The sequence below is a fragment of the Canis lupus genome, chromosome 6 (genome assembly GCF_011100685.1).
Source record: "Canis lupus familiaris isolate Mischka breed German Shepherd chromosome 6, alternate assembly UU_Cfam_GSD_1.0, whole genome shotgun sequence".
Taxonomy (NCBI): Eukaryota; Metazoa; Chordata; class Mammalia; order Carnivora; family Canidae; genus Canis; species Canis lupus.
This window is the reverse complement of record NC_049227.1, coordinates 66179827-66196008: the sequence shown is the minus strand read 5'-3', so window position 1 is coordinate 66196008 and position 16182 is coordinate 66179827. Positions and strand designations below refer to the sequence as shown.

Below are 16182 nucleotides of genomic sequence, written 5' to 3'. Positions count from 1 at the left end.
ATGTTAACATTGTAAGTTCTATTAGCTTGGTGCATAAATTGTACCAATGGCTTAATGATTTTGTTTCATTTGTATTTTATTAAGGGTTATAGAGCAAAAAGTATGTGTTTCCATATATACTTATTCTTTACTAAAATATCTAAACATGTTTTCTTTTAACCTTGTGGTTCTCATACATCAGAATCATATGCAGATTGCTGGTTGGTTATTTGCCTCCAAAATTCCTAAGTCGGTTGATTTGGGATGGGACCTGAGCATGCATTTCTAACAACTTCCCAACTGATGCTGGTGCTACTGGTTCTGAGGACCATATTTTGAGAATCAGTGCTTTGACTATCCTGATTCATCTGTGCGTCTTTACAAATATAAAATAAAGTAAGATTAGTTTTTTAAAGTTTGAAGTGTTTAGAATATATTTAGTATTCATTTTTTTTTGTGACAGTAATTGTGTTCCCTTCGAGTTGCTATTAAAAATCGATCTAAAGATGTCACAGTTGGTTATGTGTCTGCTTTCTTCTCAGATCATGATCTCAGGGTCCTGGGATCAAGCCTTGCTCTGGGCTTCCTGCTCAATAGGGAATCTGCTTCTCTCTTCTGCTTCCTCTCCTCTGCCCCTCCCTTCTGCTCATGCTCTCTCTACCTTAATTAAATGAATGTTCTCTCTCTCTTAAATGAATGAGTGAGTGAATGAATGAATGAATGAATGAATAAATAAATAAATAAATAAACTCTTTTAAAAAATAAAAATAAATAGAAATCTATTTTATTTCTATTTATTAGAATAGACACCAGGGGCACCTGGATGTCTAGCGGGCTAAGCATCTGACTCTTGATTTTGGCCGTGGTCTTGATACGTATCCGGGTCTGCAGTGGGTCCTGGAGATTCCTCTACCTCTGCCCTTTCCCCCACTCCCTCTCTAAATTAATTAATTAAGTAATTAGATAAAACCCACCTATTTTTTTAAAATCTTATTCTTCTGTTTTGTCTCATTCGTACTTAATTTTTATGCTTAACATTTAAGAAAATTGTAGATTTTTAACAATGAATCCACATAATATTACCAAAACGTACAGTTGTTAATAGAAGCTATACCTTTACTGATAAATCTTTGTCTCTGGGGGAAGTGGGGGAAAATCATTCCAGGAACTATGTCCAGGGCTAAGAATATGAGCAACTAAATTCCTTTCTTTTCTTGGTTTAATGGTACCTTTTCATTCTCATTAGAATGAAAACTTGAAGCAGAGCAGTTGGTGAGAATTTACTTTGCTTCTGTAGCTAATTGCTTTCTCTTTCCCTATCTTCAATAGCAGTTTACAGTTTTACTAACAGTATCCTGATTAAGGTATTTTCAGATTTTTGTCAGTCATAACAGCTCACATTTGGTATTTTTTTCCCCGAGTGTTCCCACACTTACTGAATTTGAAAACATAAGGCTCCCACTTCATTCATAAATGAATGTACATAATTGTATTTTATTTTTATCATTTGGTCCTCCTAAAGCTTAGATATTCTTTCCCATGAAGCAAGGTAACAGTGTGAAAATCTGACAGTCTTCTACTTCTCACAGTTGCATTCCTCTTCTTGCTGACCCTTTCCTGTTTTAGCCCCCAAATACCAGTTTTTCTCAAGATTAGTTTCTAGTATTTCCAATTCATAAAAATGAACATTTTCAACATCTTGAGAAGCTATGAATTCTAGAAATCTATATAATTTTATTTTAAGAAATTCTGTTAAGTCTCCTTGCCTCCATTTTACTTAAGAATATAGCCCTATAACACTTTTTTCTCTTATTTTGTGCAATGTGATTATTAAAAGAAATAAAATTATATGGTTGATATAAATTATGGTAATTGCTTTTAACATTAATTTGAACTTGTAGTTGTGGTCAGATGACTAGTGCAAAAAAAGTGCAGAAAAAGTAAATATGAGCAATTACTTTTCATTTTATGGTGTCAGTCTCTTTTAAACAAAATGTAATGGAAGAAGAAATATTTATCCCTTGTATACTTCTTGCAAATATTCTGTAACATTGAAAAGCATAAAACAAAAGATATTTTTGATCCCATATAGCAGTCATATTTATTTATCTTATCATCTGGGGAAGATGGATAATTGTCAATATATTTTTTCTTTATTTTTAAAAAGGTTTATTGATTGATTTTAGAGAGAGAGAGAATGCATGCATGGGTTGGGGGGAGGGCAGAGGTAGAGGGGGAGAGAGAGATTATTAAGCAGATTCTACACTGAATGAGGAGCCCGATGTGGGGCACCATTTCATGACCCTGAAATCTCAACCTGAGCAAAAACCAAGAGTCAGAGGCTTAACTGACTATGTCACCCAGGTGCCTCAGTATATTCTTTGTGTTTTTTTTTTTAATTATAGAAATTCCCAAATCCTTTGAGCTACATCCTCCTTAACTTTGGTCCAGAATCCTTCACAGTCTTGGTCCATTTCAACCTTGAGCACCACCCCCTTACTCTTGTCATGTTTTCCCAAAAACATGACAGGGTTTTGTCAAGTGGCTATAAAATGTACACCAAGGGAGTATATATGTCTGACTAAAAGGAGTTTAGATTTGTTTGTTTCTGAAGGTGTGGGTGTGAGATAATGGGAAGATCCTTGCAGGTATAAATGAACATAAGGCAGGAAATAAAAGCACTTTATTTTTTGGTAAGGACCAGGCAGTGGTTTAGGATTCCTGGGAGATCAAGAAACTCTAACAAAATGGCAAACTCTCTCTTTTTTTTTTTTTTTTTTAATTTATTTTTTTTTGTTTTTTTGTTTTTGGCAAACTCTCTTATTGTAAAATTTAAGAAAGAAGAAAATGAAACAGTTGAAATACTTGATACTGATTTATTGACAAACTTTAAATTCATCTGCTATTTAAAATTTTAAGATAAAGAATTGGTTCTGTCACTCACATTAAAATAATTCATTTACACTAAGTGGAGAACCATTGGCAGATTTCTTCAAATGATTGAACTAGCTCAAGAAAAATACAGATAATGAGAGTAAAATATGATTTTGCATAAGAATGTGACACTGCACCATATTCATTGTTCATACTTTTGAAAATTATTTTATATGGTATTTTTTAAATATATGGCATATAGTATTCTAGATAAATTGTGATAAAAGTTATCATTAGCTTAATATCTGTATAAGCAATATTATAATTGATGTAATATTTAAGACTTTTGTTTGAGGTTTATTATATTTACCTGGGCCTATAAAGTTACCTGTCTGATCCTGTGGAAGTTTTCAGGTCTTGCTGCTCTTTAAAAATGAATCCACCTGGTTTGAGTTGAAATGGCTCCAACGTGCATGACTTAACATACCTACGCTCTCTAATGCAGGTCTCCTTCCTCTGTCCTTTAGTTACTCGTCGTGCTAAAAAAGAAAAGAATGAGCTGGTTTTTCATTCTTTATCTGCCATTTTATAGTCCAGTTATTTTATGCCCTATAGAATACCTGGTATTCAAATTGTTAAATAAATTTTATTATAATGCCCTTGTTCTGCTTGCTTTGCCTTCTTAATTTATATACTATCAGAAAATATAATAAAACCCTGCAAACATTACGTTCTGTTGAATGTAATCAAGGCAAATTATAAAGGGAAGTGGTTCTTGCCTTTATAAAGCTTATGAAAAGATCATTTTGAAAAATTCATAGAACTGAAATAAATATCAATTGCCTGAAATTCTACCTTAATCCTAATAATCCTGATGAATAAGTGACAACAGAAAAATGAGAAAATACTTGCAATAGTAATAAATAAGGACATTCTAAGCATCATGTTAGTGCCTTTCTTTTAACATTTTATTTCAGAGAGTATTAATTTAGAAGAATCTAGATTTTGTCATGTCCTATTTGGTATAAACACATTGTGATCGGTGAACATAACAAAAGTAACAACAGTCTGAGACACGGTATGGGCCAGGCACTGTGCTAACTGCTTTAAATGTGTTCTATCATTTATCAAGCCAGAGCATGGAAGGTGTGATCTATTAGCTTCGAATCTGGTACAGAAGACTGTAGAAAGTCCCCGTCATACAAAACTTAACTCAAAACTGGATTTAACAACTAAACTTAAAAAACCTGGCTCCCTCCTTGTTATAATATGTTCTCAGAACTTCTAAGCCATTCAGTTTATGATTGTTTTTGCTCATGGTATCATTTTTAATTGTTATTTTTAATTCTTAACGTGGCAGGTATACTTTTATAGTACATGTTGAATATGCTAAAAATTACAATTAAATGTATAGTAGAATAATAGAGAATTGTTATTTTCTTTTTACTTTGAATTAAAAAGTAGTGTGGCCCATGATACAGAAGCATTGCAACATAAAATAGGATTTTTATAGCTCATTATTTGCCCAATAATGTGGAGCAACCTATTATGTCGAAATTTTTGTTTTACAATACTTAGTTGCTTAAAGAAAATATGAATCAGTTCTGTATTAAATTTCTTTATTGAAAACAAATAAACGGTTATGTTATACCAGTTTGATTTGTTTTGTTTTCTAGGTGCAACAATCGAACACAGTGTATAGTAGTTACTGGGTCAGATGTATTTCCTGATCCATGCCCTGGAACATACAAATATCTTGAAGTCCAATATGAATGTGTCCCTTACAGTAAGTATGAAGTTTGTGATTTTGACTTTCTCCAGCATTCCTCGTTGATGCTGAAAGACTACACATGTGAAAGAAGCATATGTTTATGGCCTACAAAACCATTATGCATGCAGAGCACTAACAGACTCGGGCCTCCAATTAGCTTCATGAAGTGTGGAAGGAAGCCATAGTGTGATGCTGGCCAAGTGTCTGTCTGTGTTCTTAAGTGTTTGGCTTTTAAGACTAGTGTTATTCCAGAAAACAAACTTGAATTAGCTATTCAGTAGGGCAGATAGAAATCTGTACTTTTGCCCAATACCAGTTGCTGACAAATTGGTTTGGCTCACAGTTTTCTAAAGAAGGAATTGACTTCGGTTTTAATCGTGAGCTACTTGAATGGCTACCTGCTGTTGTGGTAACCTTAGTGCCTGGTAAAAGCTACCATTGTAGTAACTGAGGCAAGTGCTTTCCTTTTTTTATTTCCTTGTCCTTACAGGAGCATTTCTTTACCAGATTCAGTGTTGAAATCTTACAGTAAATAAAATAGATGTAACAAAGTCTTGCATGTACTTCTGTTTTTAACTTGACAACATCCATTAGACCCTGTAGAGGGATATTTAAAATTCAGATGGAGTTTTCATCAGTAGTCTTCAGCTAATGCTCTGATTCTGTGTATTTTCCCTCCTAATCTCAGAATTCATACTGCTAAATTGTATCGGCACTTTCAGTAGAAAAAAGCATTTTAGACAACCAAAAATTTCAGTATATTAGGTCATTTTTGTAAGCTAGTTTGTTTAATAGTGTTCTTGTCTTCTTTACTTTTTAAGTTGGAAAAAAAGATGTGTCCTGTAAACTTGATTCATGAGCATCTGAATTGAAAGTTCCTTAGCAGCGATTTTAATGATTTAAGAAAGTTTTGTACACTTCCCTCCTCAAAAAAAAAAAAAAAAAAAGGATTTAAACTAAATAATGAAGTTGCCTTTTCCAGAACCCTGAAAGCTAGACTAGTTCTGATAGATTTATATGTCCCAACCATCAATATTTCTAAAACCCAAGGAGCTGAATTCAGATAGATATAATATGTCCAATATGGTAGTAATACATTCTTATACATCCTGTGAAGGTGCGGTCTCTCTCTTCTCTGCCCACAGTTTTGATAAATTGGCTTTTTGTGGGTATCAGTTAAAGGCCAAACACAGATTATCTTTTCTTTTCATCCCTGCTCTGTGTTCCTGTGTTACTGTGAAATGGATGCTTTTTGTTTTCAGTATTTTCTATACCATTTGTAGGATTGGAAGCCTACTGAGTGCACTGATCTTTATATTATTTCTCTTGTGTGTAGTGTTGGTGGCTTACATAATCATTCTCCTGTGCCACTAGAGGAACGTTGCATTCTTTTGAGCTAACCAAAATTTTGTTCCGTAAAGTCGCTTACATTTGAATTTATCATGGTTTCTGTCCTCAAATTAGAAAAGGAATACAGCATCCATTCCCAAACAATGGAATCAGTCAGAGCTGCCAAGAATTGTCTTTCTGGAGCCAGTTCCTGTAACCTAGTCTATAGACCAAGAACAGTATTAAGCAAATATTATTTTCAGACTCTTGAGTTATTTCTTGCTCTGTCTTAGAAAGGAAAATGTGGATATCTTCTGGAACATCTAACTTTCAAAATTTTACTTTTTCAGTTCTCCAGAAGTATTGTATATTGTGCACTAAACTTGCAAATAGCTATACTCAGAGAAGTATTTGTTCTTTTTAGTTTTTGTCCTTAAAAAAAAAAAAAAGTAATTAATTTGCTGTTACCTTTCTAGATGTTTGCACGAGGCAGAAATAAGTCTGGCTTTTTTTTTTTTTTTTTTTTCAAATTACTCCATGCTAAAGTGTAGAATTATGATTCCTGTATACTGTACAGTAGTGACACACTATATATTGCATGATTTTCACTAATATTAAAATTTAATGCAAAAGGATCTTTTTAAATTGTTTGAATCTAGGTAGGATTGTATATTTCCTTATCTCTTTTCCTCATTTTCCACTCCTTTTGTTTCTTTATGTTTCTATTATACCCATCCCTTATACTTTCATTTTAAGCCTGTAACTTTCCCATTCTCCTTGTTTTAATAGTGTTTTTGTACTTTGAATCATTTGCATACCCCTTTTAAACTTTACATAGTTGGCAAAAATTGCATTTATTATGTCTTTTACTGCCTGGCTTTATGCCAGATTCTATCTAAAGCAGATTCCCTAGGAATTTACAGATCTGAAACTATTTAAATTTCCTCAAGAAATTTCCCATGATTTTTGAAAATTTTATATTAAAGTCACTAAACAGAATTTATTAGAAATGTCATTGTTTGCTTTACTTTTTATGTTTATAGACAGGCACGTGTAATATTACATGTGATATTTATACCTACTCAGATAATGCCTGTGTCAAAAATGCATGTATCCTGGGGTTATCCTTTATCATTAACAGAGTGTTAGTAATTAATTGAATGTATGTGTGTTTAAAAGAGGCTGTAAAGATCTTCTAGGATAAAGGAAAATAATTATTAGAATTTTGTACCCTACAGACAAGATTTGGTTTTGACATTTGTGCCCTCTTTTTCAAATTATCATGAAATTTTCCAAATTATACCAGAATTTTAGCTATAAGTTTTATTTGATGAGAAAAATAACTATAACTTTTGATTAAGTATCTTTAATGAATAAATGTAAGATTATTCAAAATGAAATAGTGTGTCACTTCAGATACAGAGTATGTAGGCTTAAGTGTCTTTGGGTCAGTTTCATGTCTTGCATATCCATGTGGTCCTCCACTGATGTTAGTGGGTCGTGTATTTATGTTTGGTCTATAGAATAGTAAATGTATTATTATGAATTAATTTACACAATCTTTTAAGACAAGTTGCAATATACATTTGGCATGTGATGAAGAATGCTAATTTCATTAATTTTATTGTATTTTTATATTCTTCGGGGTTGATGGAGTTTTGGCTGGTTTGACAGATCTCTGTCCTTTGGGTTTTCATAACAAATCATAATGTAAGGACTTTTGTTTTCAATATCCATATCTTATGTGATTTATCAGTCATCAAAGGTTTTGTTTAATTATTTTTTATTTTTACATTTGGGTGTTACTTCTGTTTTCATCAGAACTATAAGTTATATATAATTTCTATTATTAGTATAAGTAATTAGTTAAATCACAAAGGCTTCTCTATTTAATATTTTGCTAAGCAAATTCACTGTCATTTTAGTGTATTTATAAAGCTTGGCCATTTTCAATCAATAGAAAACATATTTTACGCATTCTTTATTGAACTTAATTTTAAGTTCTATTTTAAATATGTAACATATTTTAAAATGTATTATTCCCATCCTTTACATTTAATTGATTTACTCAGCTCAGTGAAATCATCCTTTCCTGAAAATAAGAATACAGCTGTATATAAATACAGTCTGAGAAGTCACAACACTAATAATTTCTCTTATCCTCATTTTCCCACCACGCCCTTCCGTTATTGATTCTAAGCAGGTATAATATTGTTCTCCATTGAGGAAGTAGTTTCAGGACTACTGGTTTATAAAAAAGAACTGTTTCATATCAGTAACACTGAACTTCTTAGTTTTACTGGATATAGTCAGAATTACACATTATAGGGAAAAAGTATGTTTCCTGAAAGTGCTTAAATAGATGAAGTTGGATGGGGAGGTGGTGGCTTAATGCAGAAGGTTATATGCTATTCCTAGGGCAAAAATATTTGTACGATATTTCTCCCTGAGGTATTTCGGGAGGTCATTATTTAATCTTGATGAATTATTGTAATTTTTAAAAATTAATCAAGCTAAGACATCTTAATGAAATGTGCAACTACAGTATCTGAGTAATCAGTTTGGAGATAGAGGATTAGCACACCCTAATGCATTTTAATAAGGAAAGAGGGAGAATCACAGACATTAATCTGGTCACTTTATGAAATTCAGGCAACATACTTCAAAGCCTACATATAATCTAAAATAGTGTTTTATGGTTTGTAATTATTAGAATTCTATTTACCAGCAAGAATCTTATATAGCACCCTTCCTAACTATATAATCCATTTCTTTAGACTTCTTGGAGGGAGGATTTTTTTTCTCATATAACTGTACTAATCAGGTTTGTTTTATGAAAGCATTTACCTTTTATGGGGTCTGTGGGGTCAAGGTATTTGCTTTGAATGCTTGGTATGATTGTCATTGCATGCCAGCTTGCTTTCTGTGTAAATTGATGATAGTTGACGATGTCATAATAAGCTAACCATAATTCTTTCTTCCTTTTTCTCCTTGCCTACTGTGCTTGCTTTTTCCTTGTATGTATTTTGCTTACTTTTTTTTAAAAAATAGACTTAATAGTACAAGTTTAAGATACGTAATAGAGGGAATTTAATAATAGTTTTATAATGTATATATAAACCTAAATAAGTAAATTTACTAATTCTTAATGAGGAAGAAAAGCACTATGTTACCCCATCATTCAAAATCCCTCTTGGGGTAGCAGAGGAGATTTATATATTTTCCTGCAAAGGAGGCATTTTTTTCTTATGATTAAGATGGATTTTTCTGGAAAATGAAAATAATTTTTAAAAATCGAAAAGTACTAAGATGCATAATTATAGATTTCTTCTTACATAAATATCTTTGGGAAAATGTTACAATATAACCATATTAATATACATTAAATTTGACCTAAGCTCCAAAATTGAGTTGTCATTTTTATTTTTTCCTGTTGTTATACTTACCTGATTTAAGTCAATTTAATATTGAGTTCATATAATAAGGTAGATGGGGTTGATACACTTATGCATGCATTTGTGTCTGTAGCATACATATATAAAGTAAAACTTGATAAAAATGCTGAGTGACTTTGGAAAGGCAAGAATATATATACCATGCATTAGTGAAGAGTTTCATTATTTATTCAGGTACGCTAAGTGAAGCAACATGCCAACATATTTGTATTGCCTCCTTAATCTACTAAAATGATTGATCCATGTTCTTTTATGTAACTTTAGAATCTTTCTCCTGCTAGGTTTTCCTGTTGTGTGTTTCTCTTTATCCAAAGTAGTACAGCTCTTATTCTTCCTATATTTAGCATCTATTACGAATTCAGTCTTAGACTAATAGTCAATTTATTTTAATCTTTTTTCTTTTTTCCTTGCACTTTTTCTGTTTTTCTTCCGATGCTTAAAATAGAAGTGGAGCAAAAAGGTAAATAACGTATACAGTCTGAACCCCAGCTCCCTGTTATGTGCCTTATGGATGTTACCTCCTCCCTTCCCTCCCCCGCAACACTCCTGACATTAAAATAATCAGCAGGATCTCATAAATGCACCTCATAAAGAAGTCAACTGTTTACAATGAAATTATATGACTGCTAAATCTGGTGATGGGGTAAAAATTCTGAAGTCGGCGAGGGGGAGCTGCTCCTTTCTGTGTTTCTTTTTCACCCTTTCTCTCTTTTTCTGACACCTTTGGATATTTTATTATTAAAGTGTCATCTTGCCTGGCTTCCAGAACCCTCTCCATAGCATGCCATGGTTACAGGGTCTCCTGGTCGTTTCATCACTGCTTTCCTTGTATTTACTTTTCTCTGTTCCTAGTTACATTTTCTGAGTATTTATGTTTCTTCAATCGAAGCACCTTTATTTTCAGTCTAACTTCTATAGAAGTTCTAAATAAGCCTTCACATTGGGTTTTCGTTTTATTTCCTTTATTTTGGTGTTTTGCTTTTGAGAGTTTATAAGTGGGCCGGGCGGGGGGAGGCGGGGAGGTACAGAGTTGAGACTAAAATAAAGTCCTTCGTACACTGTTATGCACAAAGCTCACAGTTTTAAAGTATAAATTACCAAAGCCTAAGATTAAAAACACATAGCAAAGATACACATTGTCACCTCAGTTATAAATGACCTTAAACTTAGGTTTGTATTTTTGAAAATAAACCCCAGCCACTTTCTATGCTGGTACATTGAGTATTGTAACTAGCGGAAAGAAGGGTAATACTTGCATTAAATTTTGGTAAAATCGAATGTTAATAAATCACATTTTTTTCTCTTTGGATTTAAATCATTAAAACTTGTATTTGCCTGTTTAATTTTTTAACTTGGCTTAATTGTTGTCTTTTCTCTGTGACTGTTAGTTTTTGTGTGCCCTGGGACCTTGAAAGCAATTGTGGATTCACCATGTATATATGAAGCTGAACAAAAGGCAGGTGCTTGGTGCAAGGACCCTCTTCAGGCTGCAGATAAAATTTATTTCATGCCCTGGACCCCCTACCGTACTGATACTTTAATAGAATATGCTTCTTTAGAAGATTTCCAAAATAGTCGCCAAACAACAACATACAAACTTCCAAATCGAGTAGATGGTACTGGATTTGTGGTGTATGATGGTGCTGTCTTCTTTAACAAAGAGAGAACAAGAAACATTGTGAAATTTGACTTGAGGACTAGAATTAAGAGTGGAGAGGCCATAATTAACTATGCCAACTATCATGATACCTCACCTTATAGATGGGGAGGGAAAACTGATATTGACCTAGCAGTTGATGAAAATGGCTTATGGGTCATTTACGCCACTGAACAGAACAATGGAATGATCGTTATTAGCCAACTAAATCCATATACTCTTCGATTTGAAGCAACATGGGAGACTGTGTATGACAAACGTGCTGCCTCAAATGCTTTTATGATCTGCGGAGTCCTCTATGTGGTCAGGTCAGTGTATCAAGACAATGAGAGTGAAACAGGCAAGAATGCAATTGATTACATTTACAATACCCGATTAAACCGAGGAGAGTATGTAGATGTTCCCTTCCCCAACCAATACCAGTATATTGCTGCGGTGGATTACAATCCTAGAGATAACCAACTCTACGTGTGGAACAATAACTTCATTTTACGATATTCTCTGGAGTTTGGTCCACCTGATCCTGCCCAAGGTAAGAATGTTTGCTTGCTAATGCTTATGTCTTTTTGAATAACTTACTTTTAAAAGACTTGGAGGTTTTTCCCTGTCAGTGTTCTTTCCCCTTTTCAGAGTTGAAGCTCCAAGGATAATGTTACGGTACTTATGCTGTCACATAGTGTGTACATTTTAGCCTTACTTTGGCCTATTTGCCTTCTCTGAATTTTTTCATTTAAATGTTGACTTCAAATAATCGTAGCATCATTGGTCAGTTTGGTTCTTCATTGCTAAAAATGTAATACTAGCTACAAACTTGTTAGCTTTTTCTTTTTTTTCCCCCTACCTGACTTCTGAATTGATTACAATCTATATGCAGACCTTTTAACTTCTTGGCGCCAGTGGTTAAGGGAAATGTGTGTTCGGAAGTCCCAGGAGAATCGCTAGGCTTGATGTACAATGTCAGGCATAAGTGTTCTGAAGTTTGGGGATCTGCTCTCTGGGTAGGAGAGGGAGTCATCCAACATCTTCCTGGTAAAATTACACATTTTTATTTCCTGATAAATTAGTGATGGTTTTAAAGTAAGTATTTCTGTGACTTTAACTGTCACGCATAGACTAAGCATTAAATGATCCCAAGTGATGATTTATGAAGATGGATCAGCTAACATTTTTGATTTGTGTTCTCTTTAGGTATCTTTATGGAGGATCATTACTTTAGAAAGTAATGTAAAATCTTTGGAAATATGTTTTAGTTGGTCAAGTGAATTCAGTTCTGTGGGAAACAATTTTTGAGGGTAAATTACATGAATATTTCATTACAACAAAATGACCTCATACTCATGATAAAAGTAACCTATTCATATATTGTTATAGAGCTTCAACTAATTATAAGTCTTTTCTATTTGAACAGTAATATTTGTGTTTTAAAGATCTGAATATTTCAGTTTACTGAGTTAATTGGAATTTCTGATTATTGAGTTACTTCAGAATTTTAGGAACCAGAAAGTTCTTTGGAGTGATTAAATCAGTGTCTTCAACAAGGTGAAAAAGAAGTTAGTATCTTTTTCTGTTAAAGCAATACATACACTCTACAGCAGGTTCCCCACATGGAAGCTGATGGGAGACTTGATCCCAGGACCCCAGGATCACGACCTGAGCCAAAGGCAGATGCTCAACCACTGAGCCAGCCGGTGCCCCTATGCTCTCTTTAGAGAGGGAGAAGGTGAAAGGAAAAACAGCTCATTTAGAGAAATGAAGCAACTGAACCATGTAGAGATCCCATAAGGCTAAAAATTCAAAGAAAAATAAAAAGATGTATTTGAAAACCATGATTGGGGCTAAGAAATAATATACTTGCCCTGTTAGGAAGGAAAAGGCTTGGGTTTATAAGTGAGGAAAAGTATGGGAACCTAATACACCATGAAACAGTCCACAGTGAAAAACAAAAGGAATCATAATTTTACAGCACAATGTATACCTTAGTAACGTACGTGGTAGTAAATCTGGTATTTAAGACTAAATTACAGCCAAACCAGTCAGTCATTGTTTTATGACGGCCGAAAACCTGAATTCTCTGATTGCTCTGTCCTATCAGTTTTGTGGGTCTCACTTCTGAAAAGCTGACAGTGGCTTATTGATTTGACCTAAATTGATGGGCCAGCATAGTTTTGCGAGACCTCAACTACATGCATATAGATATCAGCACGTATCTTGGATGAGACAGGAATCTCTAAAAGCAGATAAAGATAAATTACAAGAGAGTTAAAAGACATTATAGCTCAAACAACAGCAAGGGAAATTTTAGGTTATATAAAACTTTTTATCACTAAGGGCTTAATAAGGGGCCAATTTGAATTTTTACTTTTCTGGGAATATTTAGGGATGGCTAACTATATTGGATAACAAAACACAGTTGCAAGAACACAACTACCAAATATGCATAAGTTTCCCATTTTCAAAGCTGATAACTGCTCTTTCCAAAAATATCTACATTATCAAAGACTTTTTCATCTGAAATGGATCAAATTATTTGCTTAGAATATAAACCACACATGGAAAATGACATTATTACTCATCTTGTATTCACAAAGTACTTTGTGACAAGTAGATGGGGCCATGATTCTTTGTTGAATTGAATCTGTACTCAATTTATTCTCACAATCCTTTAGTGTTGTCTGATATGAATTTGCATTTTTTAAAGTATTTTATTTCTCTTTTTCCTAATGGAGGGAGAGAGATTTATTGCCACCCAAAATAAATGTAACAGCTGTGAGAATAACACGGGTTACAAAAAGGATCAACACAAGGATCAATATTAAAATGTCAAATTTTGTCAATTCCTGAGGTTTGCCTTTGACAAACCTATAGGATAAAGGAGAAGGGTGGTACTAGCTTTTAGAGAAAACAAAACAAAACAGTTGAGTTATAGGAAACATCCCAAATTGCCTTATGAGAAAAAAGATATTGAGCATCTGCTTTTGGCTCAGGTCGTGATCCCAGGGTCCTGGGATCGAGTTCCGCGTCGGGCTCCCCATAGGGAGCCTGCTCCTCCCTCTGCCTGTGTCTCTGCCTCTCTCTGTATCTCTCATAAATAAATTAAATAAATAAATAAATAAAATCTTTAAAAAAAATAAAGTGAGCTTAGGAGAAACCCTTTCAGTCCTCTTTTAACTCTTTCTGTTTCTTAATCTGAATTGCTTTATATTTACTTTGTCTGCAAATTTGATGTCCTAAATATTATTTTTTAAAAATATTTATTTATTTGAGAGAGGGACAGAGTGCACAAGCAGGGGGCAGGGGCAGAAGGAGAGGGAGAAGCAGAACCCCCACCCCCTGAGCAGAGAGATGACCTCTGGGGCCCAATCGCGGGACCCTGAGGTCATGACCTTAGCCGAAGGCAGCCGTTTAACAGACTGAGCCACTCAGGTGCCCCCCCAAATATTATTGAAAAAATATTTTGTCTTGAGTTTTGACAGTTCCTGAATATTTGTCTTAGAGTAATTATGAATTATGACACTTTAATAATATAAGGAAAAATATTTATAAAGAGAACTAGTTAGGTTTTTTACTTAGGATGTGTTTAGCATAGAATACGTATTCCTTGAAACATCTTTCTACTCGTAATGCTGAAAAAAGATTATTTTTAGACTTTGAATAAAGGTAAATTTATTACATTTTGCTTTTCCAGGCTACAGACTCATTGTAATTAGAGTTCATTCAGTGAACAATGAGTTCTTGGACCTGGATGAGGGAAGTACTACCTTTTGCATAAATGGATACGGTTGTTAGTACACAGCACCATATTAGATTGAAGCATTCTGTTTATATTTGTTGAAATTTTCAAGGGAGGTTCTTAAATATGTTTATTAGTATTTTATTAGTACTATTTCTGGGTCTCTATACTCAAATGACAAAGGTTGACCGAATGCTAAGTCATTTAATATGGATGCTTGATAGGACACTGAACTCTGGAACAAAACTTTGTAATATAAGGTTTAGATTTGAGATATAATTCAGTTGTGAGTTACCATGTTTTCTAATACCATTTATAGGGTATTCTTGAGTTTTGAATCTTTTGCCACATAAGTTACATTATGAAACTTGTTATCATCTGTTGCTCTAGCATTTTGTTATCTTCCCACATCTTTTCTTGTTTTAGAGGTTTACAAAGAAAAGTATCAGTTAAATGCTCCAAAATAAGGGCATATTGCTTTGTGGGATGCCATATTTTCCAGAGTCTATGAAAATCTTTTACCTAGAAAAGTAAGATCGTAACATTTAAGAGTATGGCCAGGTGACCTTAAACAAATTGCCTAACCTTCTCCATGGCTCAATTTTGTCATCTGTAAAAGGAAGCTAATCATAGTGCCGACTTCACGGGGTTGTGGTAAGGATTAAATAAGATGATCCGATGATCCATGAATGGTGATTAGCATAGCATCTGGTACATAAATGCTGAATAAGTGTAGGCTTTTATCATTATCAGATGCCCTGTTGGGACCTGTCTTCACTTATGGAAGAAATGTTAATTTTTAGAAACAACCTCAGCATTTATGGCTTCATCGTTAGAAAAAAATTGCTTTCTGTAAAGTTACTTAACTAGCTGAAGTTTTGCAAAACTGGAAATTCTGATTGTCTTTGAAGAGGGTTTAATTTTGCCACTTATTAGTTCATTTTCATGTTTTTCATGATATCCCAATATTTCATTGTTTTATGTTTGAAGAATGTATTGATTTGATTCCCTTTAAACTTTTATTGAACGAAAGGTGAAAATGTATGAAATTTATTATCAAAAATGCATGCAAAGAGGCTATAGCATGTTGCAAGAAATTTTATCCATTTCCTAGCTGTCATTTTGTTACCTACCTTGACTCAGTTATATGAATCTTTCCTGACGTGTAGCTAACGAATCACTAGTGGTAGTATTGTTAAGACATATTTCAGTGACTAAATATGTACTAATTAGTGTAGTGTCAAGAGATACATAAGATGGTGTGGTACTAAACCATTTTGCTCTGTACTTTCCGTTTTTGCTCTGATTCGCCACTACTCTTTAAGATTTGATTCAGAGGCAGTCATCTGACACTTCTGTAAAAGATTGTGATGCTTTTGACAAATGT

General features: G+C 33.6%; 1 protein-coding gene across 1 annotated transcript in view; it reads left to right on the top strand.

Moving 5' to 3' along the window:
* Positions 1-16182, top strand: part of ADGRL2 (adhesion G protein-coupled receptor L2) — a 619868-nt gene that overhangs the window by 558455 nt on the left and 45231 nt on the right. Inside the window, 2 exon segments of the mRNA NM_001190488.1 lie at positions 4530-4639; positions 10797-11597. Coding sequence (NP_001177417.1) covers positions 4530-4639; positions 10797-11597 — 911 coding nt within the window.